The sequence below is a fragment of the Mirounga angustirostris genome, unplaced genomic scaffold (assembly GCF_029215605.1).
Source record: "Mirounga angustirostris isolate CCGP_5_RB_7025 unplaced genomic scaffold, mMirAng1.0.hap1 SCAF_10, whole genome shotgun sequence".
Classification (NCBI taxonomy): Eukaryota; Metazoa; Chordata; class Mammalia; order Carnivora; family Phocidae; genus Mirounga; species Mirounga angustirostris.
Genome location: NW_026991718.1, coordinates 65,891,635 through 65,917,376, shown reverse-complemented (window position 1 = coordinate 65,917,376; position 25,742 = coordinate 65,891,635). Strand labels below are relative to the sequence as shown.

Sequence of the window (25,742 nt, the reverse complement as noted above, 5' to 3'; positions counted from 1 at the left end):
TTCCTGGGCTGCCACTGAATCAGAATCCCTGGGGCGGGTCCAGCAGTCTGTTGGAACAAGCCCTTAGGTGACTCTGAAGCACCTAACGCTTGAGAACCACTACCTAGAGCAGCAGATACCTGAAGGGATGAGTGAGATCATCTGGTCCGAGGCAACCAGTCTGCATGGCAGAATCACCTGCGCAGCTTTTTTTAATGTCCGTGAGGTTGGGCCCCACATCAGAGCGATTAAATAAAAATCTCTGGGGGTGGGAACCAGACACCAATTCATCTCTCTTGCTCCCCGGGGATTCCAATGTGCAGCCAGGGCTGAGAACTAATCTTGTGGAACCCTTATTGATGAGAAAACTCAGGGCTGGAAGTCCTCTTGCTCAAGGTCCTACAGCAAGTTCAGGTGAGAGTCATTTTCTCCCTCTCTCCCCCCCGTTTCTCCCTCTCTCCCCCCCGTTTCTCCCTCTCTCCCCCCTTTCTCTCTCTTTTCTTTCTTAGCATGTGTGCCCAAGGGTGGGGAGGGGCAGAAGGAGAGGGAGAGAGAGAATCTTAAGCTCCACACACATTGGGCAGCCCAACACGTGGCTGGAACTTAGAACCATGAGATCATGAACTGAGCCAAAATCAAGAGTCAGATGCTTAACAGACTGAGCCACCAGGTGCCCCCAGAGTCAATTTTTTAAGCTGTCTTCTCTGTGCTGTGATGAACACTATCCCCACTTTTTAATAAATTGCTCCAGGAGACTGGTTTTTAAAATCATTCACAGTGACAAAACTGCCAAATTATTAGAGAGAAAAATAGGTTACAGACAGGATTATAAAAAATTACCTTCTCCTCCTAGTTAACATTACTTCACACTTGAGAAAGTTACCCTTTTTATAAAGGTGTTGTAAAAATATTTTTTCCACATCAATGAAAAGTAGTGCGTAGATAAGATACCGATAAATAGTGCTTTGTCATTTGTGTGTTTAAGTAATGAGAACCTGCTTTCAAACTCTAGGTGGAGCTCTTTGGTTTATATGTCTTTGTTCTATTTATAATTTTGAGGGTCTTTGTTGAAAAGGTATTTGGGATTCTTTTTAAAAAGACCTTAAAAATTTGTAAGTATTTTTAAACACTTCTCAAGTCTCCTTTTCTTGCTTTAGAGCCATATTGATAAAAACTTAAATTTTTGTTTCGTTCCTTGCCCAAAGAATCCAAATCCAGGCCTCAGTCATTTTCAAATCCATCTTAAATCTGTATTGTTATCTCCTAATGTTTAATGAGTGGGATGTTTCCTTGGTTTTTGTTTCTGATAAGTCTCAATGTTGAAATAGAATTGAGGTAAGGTGGGATTCCTTTTGTTGGTGGAGAAAGACTTTGTGGAGAACACAGCTGTTGCTATAGTAACTTCTGCTGTTTTTACCCCATTGTATACAAAGGTGTGTTAACAACTACCTTCCTGTAAACAAAAAAGAAATATTTTGCTGCCGCTTCTTTTTGTCTTCCCTGGTAACTAGCTCGGTATTCTCTTTCTGCTGGGAGTACGCTTGAAGCAAAATTTCCAGAATAGGCAGCATGTTATTTTTGGATGGCACAACTCAGTGGTTGTGGTCCCTGGACCAGCAGCATCAACACTGGCATCACCTGGAAGTTTGTTAGAAATGCCTATTCTTGGGTCCCACCTAAGACCTACTGAAACAGAAACCCTGGGGGTAGGGTCCGGCAATGTGTGTGAGCCCCTGGTCTAAGCTATTTTGAAAAGATGAGAAAACTCCATACTCATTGATGCTGTGCTCATTTAAGCGTTCTCAAGTGCTTTTAAAATCACCTTGGGATTTTGTTAAAAGGCAGAATTCTTACTGAATCAGTTTGAGGTGGAGCCTATTACTCTGCATTTCTTTTTTTTTTTTTTTAAAGATTTTATTTATTTATTTGAGAGAGAGAATGAGAGACAGAGAGCACGAGAGGGAAGAGGGTCAGAGGGAGAAGCAGACCCCCAGCTGAGCAGGGAGCCCGATGTGGGACTCGATCCCGGGACTCCAGGATCATGACCTGAGCCGAAGGCAGTCGCTTAACCAACTGAGCCACCCAGGCGCCCCTTACTCTGCATTTCTAACAAGCTCCCAGCTGATGTGCATTTTTCGTGTCCATGGATTAAATTTTGAGTAGGGAGGATGTTGACTAGGATATTGACTATACTCATGCCCACATATGGGAGTCATCTATGATTTATCAAGATATACTTTTGATTTGGTATGCCTAAAATCATTGAGTTTTCCCTTATCAGTCACAGTGTGAAGAGGCGATTTCTAGAATATAATGCTGTGACTCACCCTTGTTAAATGCTACAAGAGGGTATTGTTGGCCAGAATCTGTCTCTGAGACCCTCTATGCTAAACAACAGACACACTTGTGGATTGCATTACTTTTTTTTAATTGAGGAAACTCGTTCATTCATGGCATGTTAAAGCTAGAGAGACAATTCTGAAGTTTGGTGTTTGTAGGCAAAATAATTTCAGCCAAAGAGAAGTGGTTCACAAGTGTTGGGAATCAGTCATTGCTCCATATTTATTGAGCACCTGCCATGTGAAGCTTTGAGCTGGGCACTTAAGGAAATTAAAAAAAAAAAAAAAGCTGAAGTCCTTGACCTTGGAGACTACAATCTGCCTGAGGAAATAACCTATGCCTGTGAAAGTTAATTACCAATATAGGGAACATTCTGTCAAATGGTAAAGCAGAGTGGTTGAACCTCAGAAAACCAAAGGATAGCTATTGGCTGAGGAGGTTAAAACTATGGAGTCTGGGCTCTGGGGGTGGGTAGAATTGGGCTATTTAGAGGAGAATGAAAGAAGGGGACTCCACAAAAGACGAGGTGGCATGGGCCAAGGTATAGCTTCCTGGAGTGAACCTTTGGTCCATGTGGGAACAGAGGAATAGTTCAGGCCACACAGAGTTTAGACTTCTTGTTTTGGGGACATTATGAAGGTGAGCTAGAGCCTGATTGGTAAGGATTTAACTGCCAGGCTTCTGAGTTTTGACTTGAATTCCTTGTGTACCAAGGAGCTATTGAAGAAGGCTTTGGTGGGGGGCGGGGTGTGTGTGAATGACCCAATCATGAGGATCTAGAAAAAGTCATTAAGGAAATTGTGCAGGATGAATTGAAATGGCAAAGACTGGAGGCACAAACACTTGTTGGATTGCATTGGGTGGCCTTGGCAGTAGGCCTGAGAGAACACTGCAGGAAATATGAGGAAGAGATTTGGCAAAGGAGCAATCTAAACTGAAAATACAAGTGGATTAAAAAGTTAAGATAAATTCATATAAATGGCAACTAGGGGCATTGGGGACTATATGTCTATCCTTTTGAGATCCTCCTTGCGGCAAAAAGCCTTTTTTCCCCCCATAACCATCTTGAAGACACTGTGTAGATTAGGTGGGTTAAGTAATACTACTTTTCTAATGGTTCGAGATTTATGTCTTATTACACTTGCATTTATCTTGTGGGTTTTGTATCTCGCTTTATGGTGCTCTGCCTTCCTGCAATCATGAGTATGTTTTGGATACTGCCAGTCACAAATTCCCAAGCTGTTAGGTAGTATTTTAAAGGCAGTCATCTTAAAATATTAAATCTAGACGGAACCTGAGAAGTAATCTAGCATAACACACACACATTCTCTGTCTTTCCCTGTCTTCTTTCTCTCTTATTCTTTGGAGATAACAGAAGTCCTCTAGAACTTGAGGCAGAAGGAAACTGCACTTGAAAATAATGGCTAGTATCACCATGCCTTGTCCATAAGATGGTTTACAAAGCTGTGTCTGATCTGATCACAGGTGCCTTGGGCTGGGGCGGGGGGGGGGGGGGCCGGGGGGAGGTGGTCATCCTGGTATGAATAGAGCATTCTGAACCACTCTTCCAAAGAGTCTCCCTCCCTATTCTACCCCAGGGGAAAGCCAATGCACCTTTGACCTTAGGGAGAGGGATATTTATTGACAGTCAATGGCCATTTGCCCATTAGCTCTCCCAAAATCCCTGGAACCATTATAAGAGTTTTGAGTCAGAACCACCCAGCCTAACTTACTGAAGAAAATACAATGCCTTACTACACCAAAACGCACTAGTGTGAACTCTTCTAAAGTTTGCTGCCGTGCATTTTAGTTCAGACAGTTACATAGCAAAATTGAAGCCTTAACCAGTGGTGCCTCATTGTTGTGTTTATGAGGGTGCAGCCTCAATGATCGGCACGCTGTCTAGTCAGCTAGCCAAGGAGACAAAAGAGCGTCTTTTCCATATGGCTGTGATATTGCCTTGAGAGCGTCCAGAGCATTATGTAAAATCTTGGATACATGATCTGGTGCATTGATGATTGCCTGTTTCCTGTAGGTAAACATTCATTCATTCCATGAAGTATCTACTGTATGTATATCAATCAGGTAGAGTGATGGAGCTATGGATACAGAGATGAGTAATGTAGTCTCTGCCCTCAAAGACTTGAGGAGAGATGGACAAATGAACAGAGAATATGTATACAGGCTGAAGCAAGATGAGGATTTGACCCCAAAGCGTCTTGGGAGCTGTGTAAAGGACTTCACCCTTCTCAGAAACTGAGACCCTCCTGCTTCCCTTGTCACTTCCTATAGGCTGAGGTGACATTCATTCTGATACTGCGATATTTTATTATTGCTCAAACATGTCCACATCTCCAGTTTGGCTGACCCTTCTATCCTTGTGAAATCTGCCAAACACAGAACTAGGGAATCTGATTGTGGGCCAGACCAAGGACCTGAATTAGATGCCTGACCAGTACTCACCTTCTCACTAGCAAGTAGGTAGGCTGCCTTGTTTCTCATCTTGAAGTGTTCCCAGAACCACAGACCCATGCAGATTTTTACAGCAGTTTGGCTTTTTTATTCCCGCCTTTCATACCACCCCTTTGTTCCATTTCTTAGTTGGACATTGACCATCCCAGTATCCCTGGTAATGTGAAGCTGACAGAACTCACAGGCAGGGAAGGGCAGTGGCCCCTCTTGATAAAGGATTCCCCCCCCCTTTTTTTTTTCAAATGCTTCCACCAGTTCCATTTGTTGTAGCCATCACAAAAGCTAGATGGCAATGCTTAGGTCCCTTCCTCATTACTACATCTGTTGTCTTTCTGCTTCCAGCTTTGGCTGAACATTAAAATATACCCAATGTATCACCACTTGTTCCACCAATTCTTGTTACAATTAGAACATTTTTCTGGATAATTCAATTATCCAACACATCCATTATTTCTCCCAGCTCACCAACGAGAAATTTGACAAACCTATTTCTGTATCATTGCTCAAGTAATTGATGACTGTATTGAACAGGACAGGGCTCAGTAACATGATTGAGACGTATATAGACAAATGTGCAAAAACATAATGATGTAATTACTTTAGACATTATATTATAAATATTTTCAAATGAATAGAAACTGGGGGAATAGCGTAATGAACACTTACCTCTAGATTTCATAGTTGTAATATTTTTCTAGATTTGTCAAAAATATAGATACTAATTTTTTTTTTCTTGGTTTGGTTAGACCAGCTGTGAAAGATACTTGAGGGACTGTTGGGGGACATTTGAATATGGCCTGGGAACTAAAGAACCTTAAGGAATTCATGTTAAATTTGTTAGGTATGATAGTAACATCATGGTTATGTAGGAAAGGACTTTGTTTTTCAGAGCTGTATAGTGAAGTATTTGAAGTATAAATGTTGTGATGCCTGTAATTTTATGTCCAGTACTTCAGACTGTCATGAGGAAGCCTGTGAGAGAGGGAGTTGCATGGGAGATACCTAAAGAGAGTAATGGCTAATGGTCTGTTGTCATTCTGTACGGATGTAGTTGTTTTGAGTCTGGAATATTTTGTTAAGTTCTAAATAACGAGCCAATTTTTGTTTTGTTTTAAGATTTATTTATTTTAGAGAGAGAGAGAGAGTGTGTTTGTGTGGGGGGGTGGGACAGGCAGAAGGAGAGAGTCTTAAGCAGACTCTGAACTGAGCATGGAGCTCAACGCTGGGCTCAATCTCACAGCCCTGAGATCGCAACTTGAGCCGAAAGCAAGAGTTGGACACTTAACCAACTGTGCCACCCAGGTGCCCCGCAAGCCAATTAAAAAAAATTTACCATATTATATGCAGACCAGAAACTCTCCTCATCTCTGTGCCATCCCAGAGCCTCATGCCATCCCATTTCCCCCACCCCTAGTATTATTGTAATTTATAATAAAGTGTTTTTATATTTTGGTATAGACCTCTCAAAACTGTCCACTCTGCTGTTGGCTCTATCCAAACATGCCCCAGACAAAACCTCTGTGTCGAATCTGCTACATCAAAATATTCAATAAAGGAAAAAAGCAACACGAATGGTCAATTAGGGACCGTCAAAAGTAATGGGATATTACCAAGGGAAGTGTTAATAATATAACTTCACACACATTACTAGGATAATATTTAGACAGGTGTAATAGAATCAGTTATTCTATATCTGCAGTTATTAAAAAAATACATATGGTAATCACTGAATTAAAGTAAGAAATTCCATTTAATAAAGAAGAACTGTGAAAATGAATATAAAACATCTGTTGGGAAAAGGTAACATGGATGGTAAGACACCAGTACTGGAGAGGATGATTATTAGAGATAATACATTAGTTGTAGTCTGGCTGTATCTGTAACCATTGGAATGAAATTTGAAGTATTGCAGTTTTCTGGAGATCTAAGGATGAGAAAGGCAAAATTTGTATCCCACGCATTCAATTAAATGGCATATGAAATGGGCAACCAAGGTTAAACACGGGTATGATGATCCAAAACTTTATTTTTGGCACCAGTTTCCATCCCTTTAAACCTGTTGGGATTTGTAAAACTTGATTTTGCTGCTGAAGGGGCCAATTAGGAATGTTAGAGGTGGTGTGGTTTGTGGTTTTTGCTTTTTGTTTTGTTTTGTTTACCTAAACAATTTTAGATGCTCTTCTTTGTAAACTACTAAAGTGTATTACATTCATCCTTTTACCTCTCTCCCCCCACCCCCACCCCAGTTGGAAGCTGTTGGGCAGATGTTAGCCTCTTCTGGACAACTCCAGTCTGTAATTTCAGCAATGACTGTTCCAGGGCCAGTCAATGTGTGTGGCGTCATTTGTGCTAAGGCCTAATGATCACTGTGTTCTTGAGTTCTTCAGTCCTTCTATGGTATTCTTCTTGACTTGTTGGGTCTGCCTGACTCTTACTGGTTTCTGTAAATTTGCGGTCATGCCCATGAGAGCCTTTCCCTTCTCCCCCCAACCTTCCATTTCTTTCTTTTTCTCTTTCTCTCTCTTTCTTTCCTATTAATTTGACAGAGTGCAGGCGAGCATGCACACACGCAGGGAGAGCGGCAGGGAGAGGGAGAAGCAGGCTCCCCACCGAGCAAGGAGCCCGATGCGGGACTCGATCCCAGGACCCCACGATCACGACCTGAGCTGAAGGCAGACATTTAACCATTTCTAAAATATGGGCACCACTGACATAAACACATACTTTAATCTGGCCCTTATATCAGAAAAATTACTAGACAGTCTTCAACCTCTAGGAATTTGACTTCAAACTAGCTATAGTCTACCAGCTCTATCTGTGTTACTCTAGACATTTTTGGCAAACAGCTCACAGGAAAGGCCCACAAAAATTAATAGTTGTTTTTTTTCCCACTAAGGAAAACTACTGTCTTGTGTTTTTATAAGTTAATTTTGTTTTTAAATAAAAGAACTGCCCTTATTTTAAAAGTGAAATAGTGCTAAAAATAACAAACAGCAGCCTCCCCTCTTCAAACCATCCCATCCTACTCCTCAACAATTGTTTTAATGATTTCTTTGGGTGTTCCTTTGAATTTCTAAGTAATATCCTTAAAGTATACTTCAAGTATAAAGTATATATATCTCTATTGATGTTCTATTATGATAGATGAAGAGGTAACTGTTATACTGCTTATACCACACTTAGCTTTCCTCATTCCCCAATGTGTCTGTGTCTGACTTTGGGTTAAATGAAGCAGAAGTCAGTTTTTATATTCTGAGATCTCCGTGTTCACTGTTAGGTGAGTAGTCTGTTCCCCAAGAATATGCTTGTGAGCCCTTGGGAGGCTATCCTTGCAGGTCCCTGTAACTTGCCTCCCTTCTCCTTTTCTTTTTTCTTTTTTCTTTTTTTTAAAGATTTATTTGTTTTAGAGAGAGTGTGCACATCCGAGAGAGTGTGCAGCAGGGGAAGGGGCAGAGGCAGTGGGAGAGGGAGAGAGAGAATCTCAAGCAGACTCCACACTGAGGACAGAGTCCATTGTGACCTCCGTCTCCCGACACTGGTATCATGATCCGAGCCAGAATAAAGAGTCGCTCAACTGACTGAGACCCCCCCAGGCACCCCTTTTTCTTTTAAAGCCTGGGAGGGGGTCCAGCTGTTCTTCATCCTCCTAAGAAGCCCCTAGGGAGGAATCTGGCTCCAGTTTTTGTCTTTTTATAATTTGGTGATACTTAATGATATTTGATTGTCCGTTATATACAGTTGGCAAACTTTTACCCCCAAATACAGTTATATTTTATCAAAAACACTATTTTTTTAGAAGATTTTTATTTATTTGACACAGAGACACAGCTAGGAAGGGAATACAAGCAGTGGGAGAGAGAGAAGCAGGCTTTCTGTGGAGCAGGGAGCCCGATGTGGGGCTGGATCCCAGGACTTTGGGATCATGACCTGAGCCGAAGGCAGACGCTTAATGACTGAGCCACCCAGGCGCCCCTCAAAAACACTTTTTAAAAACATTTTATTCTAGAGAGTGTGAGAGAGAGCACACAAGTGGGGGGAGTGGGAGAGAGAGAATCTCAAGCAGATTCCATGCAGAGTGCAGAGACCAACACGGGGCTTGATCGGAGGACCTCGAAATCAGGAGCTGAAATCAAGAGTCCGATGCTTCACTGACTGAGCCGCCCAGATGCCCCCAAAACACTTTTTGCCATAGACCAGACATAATCTCTCTGATGGGTAGAAGCATATTTACATCTCTGGCTAGATTTTGAAAAGAAGATCTTGAGAACAGGGATTCTGAATGGGGGATTTGAGAAGGAAAGGTTAGGATTTGGACAAGCCACAGGAAGGAGGTTATGTCTTTTATATTCTTGGTCTCTTGACTTTATCTGAAGCTTCTGAACTCCTGGAATGGAACATAGTTATGCAGTCATGGTTAACCTTTTACTGCTCCTCTTCCTATAGGTTGTTAGTGAGGGGAGTGGAGCAGTTACATGAGGCCGAGCATGCTGGCTTTTGAAGCTTATGGGTGGGTCTTGTATTCCCAAGGTTTCCTGCTGGCTTTCCTTCATGTCTGCTCTGTACCAGCCCCAAATTTGGGCCCTTTCAGTGTCACAAAACTACTTAAAAGAACTATAAAGATACAGGAGCTCAGTTTTCAGTCACAAGTGTCCCTCTCACACTGAAGATACCAATTAGAATAGGAACTATTGTAGAAGGACGAGTTGATTGTTTCCTATCTATTGAGGGTTTTCATTTCCGATGACCGAATTTATAAAAAATAAGTAACTTTAGCTGCCAGGAATTTTTCTTTGCATAAATTGAGCAGACTCTCTTGATGTCACTTGTGGTTATGTAAGAATTGCAATGTGTTAGTGGTTGCTAAATATGTTATTACCCTGCTGGAGAGCAATAGTGCTCTTTCTTTGTTCGTGAAGGTCAGTTTTCATGAGTAGAGGAATTATAAACAAAATTAACCAGGGAACTTAATTTTATTTCATGTAAGAGATTTCTTCACCCCTTAAGTTAGTGATTCTAAAAATCTAACTGGAAAATTTAATAATAGACTAAGTAGATCTAAGCCTCTTTGGAAGTTAGACTTGTCAATTCTATTTTTGGTTTCTTAGGAAACAAGTTAAAAACAGCTTTTTAGGCCTTAATACATTTCTAATTACATTTCTTCTCTTTTGAGAAGCTTGTTTTTCTTAAAAAGGGTGCTGAGTTCTTTGTACTAAGAGGAGTATTGGTTTTAAAAATTCATATTCCCTCCAACCATACTCATTAAAAATATATGTAAATGTTTGCAAAGGGATACACAAAAGTCCTATATTTTAAGTAAAGCTTTTCACATTGAAGTTGTTGAGTATGATCATGTGTTTTTATTTGTGAACACATTTGTAGCAACTGCAGTGATGGCCTGGGTTAAATTTCTTTTATCTCCCCAAATCTGCAACACCCAAGAGTGTCTATAACCCATGGGTGTGGAGACCAAGTCAGCTTCCCTTTGTGGACTAGGAACAGTGAGCCGGAGTTGGGGTGTGTGTGTGGGGAACTGCCCTGCAGTCAGCCCTTGGCTCCTCTGTCTGTAGTTGGTAGCTCGCAGACCTCGCATGTTGCAAGGCTTACATGTTACCTTGACTGATGTCCACTGAGTTGCTTGTATCATTTCCAGACACTTTAGAGATGAAAAAAGTGGAAGGAAGAGGGTAATTTTGCAGATGAGTTGCTGCCTTTTTTGGGAACGTGAATGGAGGGAAATTGTGCAAATTCTCAGCCTGTCTGCCATGGTGACACCGTGTCTTTGACATTGGCCAAGTGGTGGTTACTAATGACTCTTCAGCTGCTCTCACCAAGTTCCAGGGAGATTGTTAGTGTCCCTGACAATCTCTAGAGGCATGGGGAGTACATACGCTTTTCTATCCCCTTCTCCCCACTGGCCATGCACCTACTCCATTGGCCATCATCTTGCTCCCCAAATACTGAAAGTTTGGAGGGTCCCCATCTTCACAAGGTTATTCCGTTGTCATTTAGTGCTCCATTCAAGTATCCCTTCCTCAGACATTTGTGGGGCACTCCATCTGAGTAGGCCTGGTGTCGCTCTCTGTCACCCTAGCCTAGACACGTAGTGTCATTGGGTATTTTTGTGTTTGTTTTCCTCTGTCTCCTTCCAGAATCTAAGCTCCATGAGAATTGAGCCTATATTCTAGTTGGTTCAATGGTATATGCCCATTATCAAGGGAAGGGGTTCAGCAATTTTTTTCCCTGTAAAGGACCAGATAACAGGTATTTTAGGCTTAATGGACCAACTAGTCTCCGTCACAATTACTCAACTTTTTTCTCATAGCTCAAAAACAGCCATAGACAATAGGTAAACAAATGAATGAAGTTGTGTTCCAATAAAGCTATATGGACACTGAAATCTGAATTTCACGTAATTTTTATAGGTCATGATTATTAGACTTTTTTCTTTCTTTCTTTTTTTAATAGATTTTATTTATTTATTTGACAGAGCGATAGAGAGCACAAGTAGGCAGAGCAGCAGGCAGAGGGAGAGGGAGAAGCAGGCTCTCCGCTGAGCAGGGAGCCGGACGTGGGGCTCGATCCCAGGACCCCAGGATCATGACCCGAGCCGAAGGCAGCTGCTTAACTGACTGAGCCACCCAGGCGCCCCTATTAGTCTTTTTTCTTAACCTTTTTTTTTTTTTGGATAGCTTTATGTACTTATTTTTTAATATATGCTCTAATAAAATAGTCAAAATAAGCACTTGGCTTCCCAATATAATACATATTTTTAAATTCCAGTATAGTTAACATATGGTGTTATATTTGTTTCTGATGTACAATATAGTTATTCAACAATTCTGTACATTACTCTGTGCTCATCATGATAGCTGTACTCTTAATCCCCATCACCTATTTCATCCAATCCCCCACCCACCTCCCCTCAGGAACAATCATTTTGTTCTTTGTAGTCAAGAGTCTGTTTATTGGCTTATCTCTTTTTTTCTTTGTTCATTTGCTTGATTTCTTAAATTCTATATGGAAGTGAAATCACATGGTATTTGTCTTTCTCTGACTTCTTTCACTTAGCATTAGATCCATCCATGTTGTTGGAAATGGCAAGATTTCATTCTTTTATATGGCTGAGTAATATTCTGTTATATAATCTGTTATATATATATATGATCTGTTATATATGTATACATATATATATCACATCACATCTTTATTCATTCATCTATCAATGGGCACCTAGGCTGCTTTTGTAATTTGGCTATTGTAAATAATGCTGTAGCCTTAACCTTTTTAATTTGTAAAAACCATCCTTGCTTGTGGGCTAGATACAAACAGATGGCAGGCCAGATTTTGCCCTCAAGCTATAGTTTCCTGACCTCTGATGAAGAACATCGATTAGCCAACACTTAGTACAATTTATTATAATGAATGAATTAGTAAAGTAGAATGAAAGGGAGAAATTTTTACATGAAGAAATCAATATATTTACTCCAAAATATAGAATGTGAAAATATTCTTGTAAATCAATTCTGAATAAATATATTGTTCTAGAAGGATAAGAATAATATCCACTCTTTCAGTGTCCTAGATTTGGCCTGGCTAACAGAATACACGTTGCGAATTGAGTCTCAGTCAATTTAGACATGCACGACTCTTGTGTTCTTTGTGGTGAATAATGATAGCTATCAGGGGGCTGGTATGGTTAGTTACTCTCACACACATGCTACCAGTAGTAGCAGCAGGTTTCAGGCAAAATTCAGGCACACATGCAGGTTTTTATTAAGTATTCATTAGCAAGTAGCCCAAAGCAGTTCATTCAAACTTTCTGTAAACCCACTGGAATTCCAGTGCCCTGTTCTTGTAAGTGCTTTGACTTTATCTCGTAAGCAAAGTTTATTAAAGACAGACTACATTCTCAGGGCAAAAAAAAAATCTTGTAGTCACAACTCCTCTAAAACCAGTAGTTCATATGGACCAGTTAGAGTCAAACCCCTCGTGTCATCCCTATATTTGTGCAAAGATAGAGGAGGTTTTCTAAGCCATTTGAGCTAATCCACATACTTTGAATACCTTTAATTTCACCAGTGATAACTCATTTTGAACATTTGTCATGCCAGTGAACAAGTCACCAATTCACCAGGAAAAACTGGTTTGTGATAAAATAGCAACTAGGTAGCAAAGTGGCATTCATTGGTGTGAAGAGCAGAAGGATGTATAGAAGCTGCCTCAGGAACGTTGTCTTTTTTATAACATCAACTGACCGCTCTGGACTGTGATTGTTGATAGCAAGTTACCTGACCAGCCCCAGCCTTTAAAGTTAAACTAACTGGCATCGACTTACTGTCACCCTGATCATACCGAAGTGGGAACAGACTTTGTAACAACAGCCCGTGCCCTCAGTCCTTACACCATCCAATGGAATGTGTAGCCAAGGGCACCAACCTTCTTTCCGGTACATGTGCATCCCAGTGAGGATGAATAGAATTACAAGGGAAGGGGAAGAGAAATATCTGTTGTAAGTTTTGTAGACGTATGTAGTGACCACACAACAGCAGCTCTCCAGCATTGCCAAGCCTGGTGTGCTTCACCCTCTCTCGGTGGTTTCTTCTATCCCTGATCAGTCCTTTGTAAGCAGTCACTTAGCGTGGTCACCCCATTTGAGTGTGCTGTGCCTTCCTTGGAAGGACCATCACTGATGCAAAGATGAGTGGAAAGCATTCCCCACTTCTTAAATATTCTTCTAAAATAGGATTTTTATTGGCCATGTGAAATTCTGTCACATAGACTTCAAGTGTTTTTCGAGCTAGTTCTCTCTTGTTGAAGTGCATATACAGTGTTATACTGATGTTTATCATGATACATCAAAGCATTTATGGTACCATGAAAAACTCCCAATAAACACATTTTTAAATGTTTACTCTGTTATGAACAAAGCATAAAGCTTGAGTTGTTCATTGAATAGTGACAAGAGATTTGCTCTAATCCATCTGGTTTGTTTTATGTAGTGCTTATAATGACAAAGAAGTGTATTTTCAAGATAGTTGGCTGGGTGTACTCTGTCCTCTATAGAATAAAGCAAGGCTGAGGCCCAGACCCACAACTTCAAGTTCTTTAATTCTGGGCCCTTAGAAAGGTTGAACTGATTGGTGGAAATAACACTTTTACTTGAATCTGAGATTTTTTTTTTCTGTGTTCTGGGCCAGCCTTTGTTTGGATAATGGATTACATGACCTTTTTATGTTCCTTGTGTGCTCATAATTCTAGGGAAAAAAAAACATTTAGTGGAAAAGATTTGAAAGAGAATATAGTTTGATGATCATGTAGCTTGTGTAGGAATAGTGCCACATTTGAAAACAGTGAGTAGAATTTTAATCAAGGAGTAGGAGACAAAGGAACCATGTGCTCTTAAATTCTGGGCTATTATTTCTCCACCTTACTAGCTCACCCTGTATACATTCTCTTTACTTAGGTTAATTTTCCCCTAGTTTTAAAAAAAAAATCACGAGTCCTTTCCTTCATTCACTCATTCATTCAGTGCATTCAAAAAATATTCATTGAGCACCTGCCATGTTGTAGGCACAAGGCTATGGCTGTGAACAAGCTGGATAAATTATCTACTTGCATACCCTGACATCTCTCAAGGGAACTGGGTAATTAATAAGTACACAAATAAGATAATCGTGAAAAATGATGAGAAGGAGATATATAGGATGATGGGGAGTAAATGAGATAGGGCACTTTAGGTTGGATGGTCAGGGGTAAGGCCAAACTCATTTTGTCACAGAAGTTAGCACCCTAGAATGGAATGAGGGGACCTGGCTTCAGGACCTGTGGCAAATTCTTCAACCTCTCAGAACACCTTGACAGCCTGAAGATAATGATGTCTACAGTAGTTAAAGAATTAGAGAAAATTCCTGACACTGTGAGCATTATTTTCTGTCAGGAAGGCGACAAATAAATATTAATTTCCTTGTTAAAACTCTTAAAATTGGGGCACCTCAGTGGCTCAGTCATCAAGCGTCTGCCTTCGGATCAGGTCATGATCCCAGGGTCCTGGGATCGAGCCCCGCATTGGGCTCCCTGCTCAGCGGGAAGCCTGCTTCTCCCTCTCCCACTCCCCCTGCTTGTGTTCCCCCTCTTGCTGTGTCTCTCTCTGTCAAATAAATAAATAAAATCTTAAAAAGTATAGGGCGCCTGGGTGGCTCAGTCGTTAAGCGTCTGCCTTCGGCTCAGGTCATGATCCCAGGGTCCTGGGATCAAGCCCCGCATTGGGTTCCCTGCTCCACAGGAAGCCTGCTTCTCCCTCTCCCACTCCCCCTGCTTGTGTTCCCTCTCTCACTGTGTCTCTCTCTGTCAAATAAATAGAAAAAAATCTTTTAAAAAATTCTTAAAATTATATATAATCTGAATTCTATAATATCCATTTTCCAATGATCTGATTTCAGAAAACTCTTCTGTACATCTTTGAATCAATTTAATACATCAAATATCTACTGGGCACTTACTGTGCACCTGTCCATGGTGATACATTATCACAAATGAAATAGACACCACCCCTGCCTTGTCAGAGGTCATCTGATGACCTTATCTGTGACTGACAAAGCTGTTTCTGATCACTGGTTCTCCTGACTAGTAGTGACAATGCTTCACCCCACCGGTAGGCAAATATCATGTTCAAATTTTGTTGTGGCTGTGAAATGAAACAAACATGTACAAAAACTGTATAAAACATGGGCTATAAATCTTAAAATCTGATGAGTCCTCTCTTACAAAATGCTTATTTATGTGCCAATCATAAACTTCTGTTCCTCCACTAAAAAGAACAAAGGAAACAGAAAAATAGAAGATAACGTCTATGACCACCATGTGCTGCCCGGACAGCCTTACTTCTGGATTGCGTCGGGCTTGAAGGAAAAGAAATGGGGTGCAGTCATGTGAAGTCCTACAACTGGCAATGACTCTGAATCTTGAGCAATTTATCCAATTGAGAGTTGGTGGGGTGTTGTGTGTATTTTTGTTTTGGATTATCGTTTATATATAGTGGTGTCCACACTGGTACAGACCCAGATTCCCCGGAATTTGCCAGGGAGTACTGGCCATCTAGTTTTGGAAGGACTTCATATGGAAAGGACAAAGAATATATTAAGCTAACATCAAAATGATATTGGCAAAATACCAAAGGCAAATCCAATTCAAGGTATGAACAAGATAGGGATATCTGCTCTCACCACCACTGAATCCTGATTTGAGAGTTTAAGGTAATATAATAAAAACAAAAGATAAACCAAACTTGTGAAGCAGGAGGTAGGATTATCACTATTTGCCTTTTTTTTATTATGTTAATCACCATACATTACATCATTAGTTTTTGACATAGTTTCCATGATTCATTGTTTGTGTATAACACCCAGTGCTCCATTCAGTACCTGCCCTCTTTAATACCCATCACCAGGCTAACCCATCCTCCCAGCCCCCTCGCCTATAGAAACCTCAGTTTGTTTCTCAGAGTCCATAGTCTCTCATCATTCATCTCTCCGTCCGATTTCCCCCCTTCATTTTTCCCTTCCTACTATCTTCTTTTTTTTTTTTTTTTTTTAACATACAGTGTATTATTTGTTTCAGAGGTACAGCTCTGTGATTCTACAGTCTTACATAATTCACAGCGCTCACCATAGCACATACCCTCCCCAATGTCCATCACCCGGCTACCCCATCCCTCCCACCCGCCACCACTCCATCAACCCTCAGTTTGTTTCCTGAGATTAAGAATTCCTCATATCCATGAAATCATATGATACAAGTCTTTCTCTGATTGACTTATTTCGGTCAGCATAATACCCTCCAGTTCCATCCACATCGTTGCAAATGGCAAGATTTCATTCCTTTTGATGGCTGCATAATATTCCATTGTACATATATACCACATCTTCTTTATCCATTCATCTGTTGATAGACCTCTTGGCTCTTTCCACAGTTTGGCTATTGTGGACATTGCTGCTATAAACATAGGGGTGCGCGTACCCCTTCGGATCCCTACATTTGTATCTTTGGGGTAAATACCCAGTAGTGCAATTGCTGGGTTGTAGGGTAGCTCTATTTTCACCTTTTTGAGGAACCTCCATACTGTTTTCCAGAGTGGCTGCACCAGCTTGCATTCCCACCAACAGTGTAGGAGGGTTCCCCCTTCTCCACATCCCCACCAACATCTGTTGTTTCCTGACTTGTTAATTTTAGCCGTTCTGACTGGGGTGAGGTGGTATCTCATTGAGGTTTTGATTTGGATTTCCCTGATGCTGAGCGATGTTGAGCACTTTTTCATGTGTCTGTTGGCCATTTGGATGTCTTCTTTGGAAAAATGTCTGTTCCTGTCTTCTGCCCATTTCTTGATTGGATTGTTCTTTGGGTGTTGAGTTTAATAAGTTCTTTATAGATTTTGCATACTAGCCCTTTATCTGGTATATCATTTGCAAATATCTTCTTCCATTCTGTCAGTTGTCTTTTGGTTTTGTTGACTGTTTCTTTTGCTGTGCAAAAGCTTTTTATCTTGATGAAGTGCCAATAGTTCATTTTTGCCCTTGCTTCCCTTGCCTTTGGCAATGTTTCTAGGAAGAAGTTGCTGCAACTGAGGTCGAAGAGGTTGCTGCCTGTGTTCTCCTTTGGGATTTTGATGGACTCCTGTCTCACATTTAGGTCTTTCAAACATTTGAATCTGTTTTTGTGTGTGGTGTTAGGAAATAGTCCGGTTTCATTCTTCTGCATGTGGCTGTCCAATTTTCCCAACACCATTTGTTGAAGAGACTGTCTTTGTTCCATTGGACATTCTTTCCTGCTTTGTGGAAGATGAGTTGACCATAGAGTTGTGGGTCCATTGCTGGGCTCTCTATTCTGTTCCATTGATCTATGTGTCTGTTTTTGTGCCAGTACCATACTGTCTTGATGATGACAGCTTTGTAATAGAGCTTGAAGCCCAGAATTGTGATGCCACCAGCTTTACTTTTCTTTTTCAATATTCCTCTGGCTATTCGGGGTCTTTTCTGGTTCCATACAAATTTTAGGATTATTTGTTCCATTTCTTTGAAAAAAGTGGATGGTATTTTGATAGGGAATGTGTAGATTGCTCTAGGTAGCATTGACATCTTCACAATATTTGTTCTTCCAATCCATGAGCATGGAACGTTTTTCCATTTCTTTGTGTCTTTCTCTATTTCTTTCATGAGTATTGTACAGTTTTCTGAGTACAGATTCTTTGCCTCTTTGGTTAGATTTATTCCTAGGTATCCTGTGGTTTTGGGTGCAATTGTAAATGGGATTGACGCCTTAATTTCTCTTTCTTCTGTCTTGTTGTTGGTGTATAGGAATGCCACTGATTTCTGTGCATTGATTTTATATCCTGCCACTTGACTGAATTCCTGTATGAGTTCTAGCAGTTTTGGGGTGGAGTCTTTTGGGTTTTCCACATAAAGTATCATATCATCTGCAAACAGTGACAGTTTGACTTCTTCTTTGCCGATTTGGATGCCTTTGATTTCTTTTTGTTGTCTGATGGCTGTGGCTAGGACTTCTAGTACTATGTTGAATAGCAGTGGTGATAGTGGACACCCCTGCCGTGTTCCTGAGCTTAGGGTGAAAGCTCTCAGGTTTTCCCCATTGAGAATGACATTCGCTGTGGGTTTTTCATAGATGGCTTTTATGATCTTGAGGTATGTACCCTGTATCCCTATACTCTGAAGAGTTCTGATCAAGAAAGGATGCTGTACTTTGTCAAAGGCTTTTTCTGCATCTATTGAGAGGATTATATGGTTCTTGTTCTTTCTTTAATGTATTGTATCACATTGATTGATTGGCGGATGTTGAACCAAACTGGCAGCCCAAGGATAAATCCCACTTGGTCGTGGTGAATAATCCTTTTAATGGACCGTTGGATCCTATTGGCTAGTATTTTGGTGAGAATTTTTGCACCCATGTTCATCAAGGATATTGGTCTGTAATTCTCCTTTTTGATGGGGTCTTTGTCTGGTTTGGGGATCAGGGTAATGGTGGCCTCATAAAACGAGTTTGGAAGTTTTCCTTCCATTTCTATTTTTTGGAACAGTTTCAGAAGAATAGGTATTAATTCTTCTTGAAATGTTTGGTAGAATTCCCCTGGGAAGCCATCTGGCCCTGGGCTTTTGTTGGGAGATTTTTGATGACTGCAATTTCCTTAGTGGTTATAGGTCTGTTCTGGTTTTCTGTTTCTTCCTGGTTCAGTTTTGGTAGTTGATACATCTCTAGGAATGCATCCATTTCTTCCAGATTATCTAATTTGCTGGCATAGAGTTCTCATAATATGTTCTTATAATTGTTTGTATTTCTTTGGTGGTGTTTGTGATCTCTCCTCTTTCATTCATGATTTTGTTGATTTGGGTCATTTCTCTTTTCTTTTTGATAAGTCTGGCCAGGGGTTTATCAATCTTGTTAATTCTTTCAAAGAACCAGCTCCTAGTTTCGTTGATCTGTTCTACTGTTCTTTTGGTTTCTATTTCATTGATTTCTGCTCTGATCTTTATTATTTCTCTTCTCCTGCTGGGTTTAGGCTTTATTTGCTGTTCTTTCTCCAGCTCCTTTAGGTGTAGGGTGAGGTTGTGTATTTGAGATCTTTCTTGTTTCTTGAGAAACACTTGTATTGCTATATACTTTCCTCTTAGGACCACCTTTGCTGCATCCCAAAGATTTTGAACAGTTGTGTTTTCATTTTCATTTGTTTCCATGAATTTTTTTCAATTCTTCTTTAATTTCCTGGTTGACCCATTCATTCTTTAGTAGGGTGCTCTTTAGCCTCCATGTTGAGTTCTTTCCAACTTTCCTCTTGTGATTGAGTTCTAGTTTCAAAGCATTGTAGTCTGAAAATATGCAGGGAATGATCCCAGTCTTTTGGTACTGGTGGAGACCTGATTTGTGACCTAGGATGTGATCTATTCTGGAGAATGTTCCATGGGCACTAGAGAAGAATGTGTATTCTGTTGCTTTGGGATGGAATGTTCTGAATATATGTGAAGTCCATCTGGTCCAGTGTGTCATTTAAAGTCTTTATTTCCTTGTTGATCTTTTGCTTAGATCTGTCCATTTCAGTGAGGGGGGTGTTAAAGTTCCCCACTATTATTGTATTGTTGTCAATGTATTTCTTTGTTATTAATTGGGTTATATAATTGGCTGCTCCCATGTTAGGGGAATAGATATTTATAATTGTTAGAACTTCTTGTTGGGTAGACCCTTTAAATATAATATAGTGTCCTTCCTCATCTCTTATTATAGTCTTTGGTTTAAAATCTAATTTGTCTGATATAAGGATTGCCACCCCAGCTTTCTTTTGGTGTCCATTAGCATGGTAAATGGTTTTCCACCCCCTCACTTTAAATCTGGAGGTGTCTTTGGGTCTAAAATGAGTCTCTTGCAGAAAGCATATCAATGGGTCTTGTTTTTTTATCCAATCTGGTAGCCCGTGTCTTTTGATTGGGGCATTTAGCCCATTTACATCCAGGGTAACTATTGAAAGATATGAATTTAGTGCCATTGTGTTGCCTGTAAGGTGACTGTTACTGTATATTGTCTGTGTTCCTTTCTGGTCTATGTTACTTATAGGCTCTCTCTTTGCTTAGAGGACCCCTTTCAAGATTTCTTGTAGGGCTGGTTTCATGTTTGCAAATTCCTTTAGTTTTTGGTTGTCCTGGAAGCTTTTTATCTCTCCTTCTATTTACTATATCCAGCTAGGCTGTCATTGAATTCTTGGCTGCATATTTTTCTCATTTAGCACTCTGAATATATCATGCCAGTCCTTTCTGGGCTGCCAGATCTCTGTGGATAGGTCTGTTGCCAATCTAATATTTCTACCATTGTGGGTTACATATCTCTTCTCCCGAGCTGCTTTCAGGATTTTCTCTTTGTCTCTGAGACTCATAAGTTTTAGTATTAGATGTCGGGGTGTTGACCTTTTTTTATTGATTTTTGAGGGGGGTTCTCTGTGCCTCCTGGATTTTGATGCCTGTTTCCTTCCCCAAATTAGGGAATTTCTCTGCTATAATTTGCTCCAATATACCTTCTGCCCCTCTCTCTCTCTCCTTTTTCTGGGATCCCAATTATTCTAATATTGTTTCATCTTATGGTATCACTTATCTCTCGAATTCTGCCCTTGTGATCCAGTAGTTGTTTATCTCTCTTTTTCTCAGCTTCTTTATTTTCCATCATTTGGTCTTCTATATCACTAATTTTCTCTTCCTCTTATATCATAGCAGTTAGAGCCTCCATTTTTAATTGCACCTCATTAATAGCCTTTTCGATTTTGACTTGGTTAGATTTTAGTTCTTTTATTTCTCCAGAAAGCATTTCTCTAATATCTTCCATGGTTTTTTCAAGCCCAGCTAGTATCTTTATAATCATCATTCTGAAGTCTAGTTCTGACATCCTACTAATATCTGTATTGATTAGGTCCCTGACAGTCAGTACTGCCTCTTGTTCTTTTTTTTTTTTTTTTTTTTTTGAGGTGATTTTTTCTGTCTTGTCATTTTGTCCAGAGGAGAATAGATGAATGAGAGAACAAAATGCTAACAGGGTAACAACGACCCCAGAAAAATATACACTAAACAAATCAGAAGAGACCTGAAACTGGGGGGAAAGAAAGGGAAAGAAAGAAGAAAAAGAAAAAGATTAAAAAAAAAAAAAGGAATATGATCAAATATGATCAGGCTGGTGCATAGATTAGCGCCACATACTACGTTTTGAGCATATTTTGGTCTGTTAGAAGAAAGTGCCTCCCAAAATTTTAAAGAAAGAAAAACTTACATATGTACAAAAATAAGGGTAAATATGATGAAGGGATGGAATATGACTGTAAAGATGAAAATTATAACAGATTTTATAAAAGGCACTGATAAGATAAGAAGTTGGTTGAAAGAAGAAAGAAGAGGATTTAAAAAAAAAAGAGGGAGAGAATGTGATCAGGCAGGAGACTAGAACAAAGCCGTACACTAGAGATTTAGGGTATATTTTGGTCTGTTAGAAGAAAGTGTATCCCAAAATTTTAAAGAGAGAACAACTTATATATATATATATATATATACCAAAAATAAAGTTAACTACTGTGAAGGGATAGAATATGACTCTAAAAATGAAAAATAAAAAAGATATTTAAAAAAGGGATAAGATATTGGTTGAAAAAGGGAAAAAGAAAAATTTTTAAAAATTAACTTTGAAAGACTAAAGAATCATGGTAAAAAAGCCATGGATTCTATGTGCAGTATTCCCCTAGCGCTGGAGTTCTGCCGTTTTCATTGATGGGTAAACTTGGTCTTGGCTGGCTGTTCTCACTGATCTTCTGGGGGAGGGGCCTGTTGCCATGGTTTCCAAAAGTCTTTGCTGGAGGCGGAATTGCCCCACCCTTGCCAGTCGGGCTGAGTAATCTGCTCGGGTTTGCTCTTGGGAGCTTTTGTTCCCTGCAAGCTTTCCGTACAGCTTTGGAGGATAAGAGTGAAAATGGCGGCCTCCCAAACTCTGCCCTGGAGGAGCTGAGAACTCAGGGCCCTGCTCCTCAGTGAGCCCCCAGAGAAAAGCAGTCAGTCACTCCCATCTCCCTGGTCTCGGGCAACACTCCGTGCTCACCTGGCCTGAGACCGAGTGTTTCTATCTCTGGCATCCTGTGTGGATTCTCCAAACCCAGCAGATCCCTGTGGTGCGCTCCTGCGCTGCTCCTCTAGGGGGAGGAAGGTGAGTCTCCCTGGATCTGCCCCTTGTTGGGTCCCTGCTGGAGGAGCAGCGGCCTGACCATGCGGCAGATCACGGTTTATGACAACCCCGAGCTGAGAGCCCGCTCCTCGGCTCTGTCTCTGCAGCCGGCTTCCCTGCTCCGATACCTGGGAGCTCTGCCGCACTCAGGCACCCCCGGTCTTTCTTTGACCCCGAGGGTCATGAGACCACACTGTCTCACGAGGGTTCCACCCCCCGCTTAGCCACTGGAGCGACGTCCCTCAGTGGAGCCGACTTCTAAAAGTTCCGATTTTGTGCTTTGGGGCTCTATCAGTTGCCGGTAGCCGCTGACAGAGGCCCCCTCCCCCGCTGTCTATCTTCCCGAATATCACCTCGGATTCACTTCTCCGTGCTCATGTCCTGCCTTCCAGATAGTGGTTGCCTTTTTGTTCAGAGAGTTGCTACTATTCTTTTCTTTGATCTCCTGTTGAGTTTGTAGGTGTTCAGAATGGTTTGATCCCTGTCCAGCTGAATTCCTGGGACCAGACGAAATTTAGGTCTCCTTCTCCTCTGCCATCTTCCACTATTTGCCTTTTATATCATTGCTTACCTAGAAAATCCACAAGAACCAATAGAAAAATTACTGGAATTAGTAAAAGTTCATTAAGAGGGAAGATACAGGGGCACCTGGGTGGCTCAGTTCATTAAGCATCTGCTTTTGGCCCAGGTCATGATCTTGGGGTCCTGGGATCGAGCCCCATATAGGGCTCCCTGCTCAGCGGGGGAGTCTGCTTCTCTGTCTCTGCCCCTACCCCAGCTTGTGCTCGTGCTCTGTTTCTCTCAAAAAAAAAAAAAAAAAATATATATATATATATACACACATATATATATAAATAGGGAAGATAAAAAATGAATTTGCAAAATTAAGTACCTACCTTAGATTTCAGTGTAATTTTAATTTTGTTAACTGCCAGCATTTTTTCTTTAGAGAATCACCTCTGATCCACTCCATGTGACCCTGCCCAGTCCCAGATACAGGGAAGGGTATGAGATGTTGCTGGGCTTGTCATGACACCACATTCCCTGGGTACAATGATATGTCTGGGCAGGGGAACCATATGCCCCAAGCAGGACTAATCAGAAATGCTGAAAGAGCCCACCTTCTACTAGGACTGCACGGTCAGGAGATGCTGGGATTGTCAGCGGCCATCCTACCCTAGCACCATCATTTGATCCCTGGATCCAGCTGTGACTAGGCCCACATTACAACTTCAGACCAGGTCCTCCCCTAATCGTTGCAGGGTTTGGGTGAGAGGACAAATGGAGGCCCACAAACCATGTGTTTCTATGTTGAATTTTGAATTAAGCTATGAAATAAAATGTTTTACCTCCCTACCTTGATAAACCTTCTAGTACAACAGAATTAAAAATGCAAATCAAAATTGTGGAACGGTGCTGTCTATATGAGAGTAAGTTGGCAAAATATAAAAATGATTGCATTAAATAATTATCATGCAAACCTGGGTGTGCTGATCAGGGGTCAGAATTTTAGGATGAGTACGAATATAAAATAACACATGAGTCATAATTCTACAAAATATATTTTCCTTGCTTACATTTTAGCAAAATCACTACTATTATTATTATCAATAATTTTTGTTCTACCTACAGTAATCTAAAATATTTAAAAATGTAACTGTATTAAAAATGTACCTAATTGAATCAAAAATGTAAATTAAGGCAATTGCAAGAATTTGGAAGATTAAATGTTCTAATATATACTTCTTAAGTTATTTGAGAGAGAGAGACAGCACAAGTTGGGGGGAGGGAGAATCAGTCTCCCTGCTTGGAGCCCCATGTGGGGCTCTGTCCCAGGTCACTGAGATCATGACCTGAGCTGAAGTTTAATGCTTAACCAGTTGAGGCACCCAGGCACCCCCTCTAATATATTTTCTAAAAATGTTATTTATTCCCTAAAATATTTAGGATTATCTAAAAATTGTCATTTAAATAATGAAGATTTAACTTTCTTTTGAAAATTTAATTTTATATTTTCATGAAAATAAAACTTCTTAATTAGGAGCAGGGTCTGTCTCAAAGGTCACAGTTGGAGAATATTCAGAAAAAGTTGCTTTTTAATTTTGAGAACACAGGGCAAGAAGTGTGGAGAAATTTTCCAGGGGGCTGAATAGTGTTAGTCACAAGAGTGGCTGTTCAGCATTACAGGTTGCATTTGTCACCTCTAAGTGTCACGTCCTGAGTAACAGAGGAACTCATGCATTGTTTAATAAATGTACTTATTAGTGTCCCTTTTTTGTGGGGGGCCTGTAGAGAGTGAGGCCAGGGCAGGAGCCCTCTTGCTTCTGTCGAAGGGTAGTACTCTCTAGGAGTTGGCAGTCACGTAAACCAGCAAACTTTCATACAACTATGTAGAAAATATAATGCAATAAGATTCCATTCATAATAGAACCTTAAATAAAAGTTATCTGGAATTAGGTAGACTTAGGAAGTAGACACATGTATAGTATGTATATGAAGAAAACCACACGCCCTTACTAAAATATGTTAGAAAAGCAGAAAATTTGAATAAATGGGGAGAAGTGCTGTGTCTTTGGGTAAAAAGTCTCAAAATTATAAAGATACCAATGCATTTAAAATTAATGCATTTAGACAATTCTCATCATAGTGAAAGTTGTGACTGTCTCCATACCCATTCCATGACAGGTTTATGGGTGCCAATAATTTTAATCCTGTTTTTCTTAGTTGTGATTGATAAAAAAGAGAGAGAACGGGTTGGTGACACATTTCAGGCTAATGGAGCACAGCAAGCAATTGCTGGTGGCTCTTGGTCTTCAGCTGGCTGTCAGTGAGGATGCATTGGTCCAGGTTGCTTCTGGCAGCCATCCTACCTCCACGAGGAAACATAGCTGTAAGATGAACTCGACCCCATTAGGGTAGGATACCTGGAGGCTGAGAGATGGAAACATGGGTTATTAATGACATGGAGGGGCCATTGTTTCAAGCAACGCTGAAATTTGATCTGCTTTTGGATTCATAGTTATGAACACCAATCAATTCCTTTATTGTTGTAATGTCTTTGAATTGGGCTTTCAGGGTTTTGCATCCCAGAGCATCTTAACTAATGTAGTCATCATTATCTCCCATGGATGTTTTTTTAATGAGAAAATGCTTTTCAAATTTATGGGGAGGAATGAAAAATTTAAAATCCTACAGTAATCTTA

At 40.5% G+C, this 25,742-nt stretch overlaps 1 protein-coding gene across 11 annotated transcripts in view; it reads left to right on the top strand.

Moving 5' to 3' along the window:
- Nucleotides 1-25,742, top strand: part of ACYP2 (acylphosphatase 2) — a 182,771-nt gene that overhangs the window by 34,277 nt on the left and 122,752 nt on the right. The window contains exon 5 of one of the 11 annotated variants that reach the window (XM_064572512.1): nt 303-25,552. The exons of the other annotated variants lie outside the window; for them this stretch is intronic. Coding sequence (XP_064428582.1) covers nt 303-488 — 186 coding nt within the window. The 3' untranslated portion in view covers nt 489-25,552. Of the gene's footprint in view, nt 1-302; nt 25,553-25,742 lie in introns of those variants that run through there. 11 annotated transcript variants of the gene reach the window in all.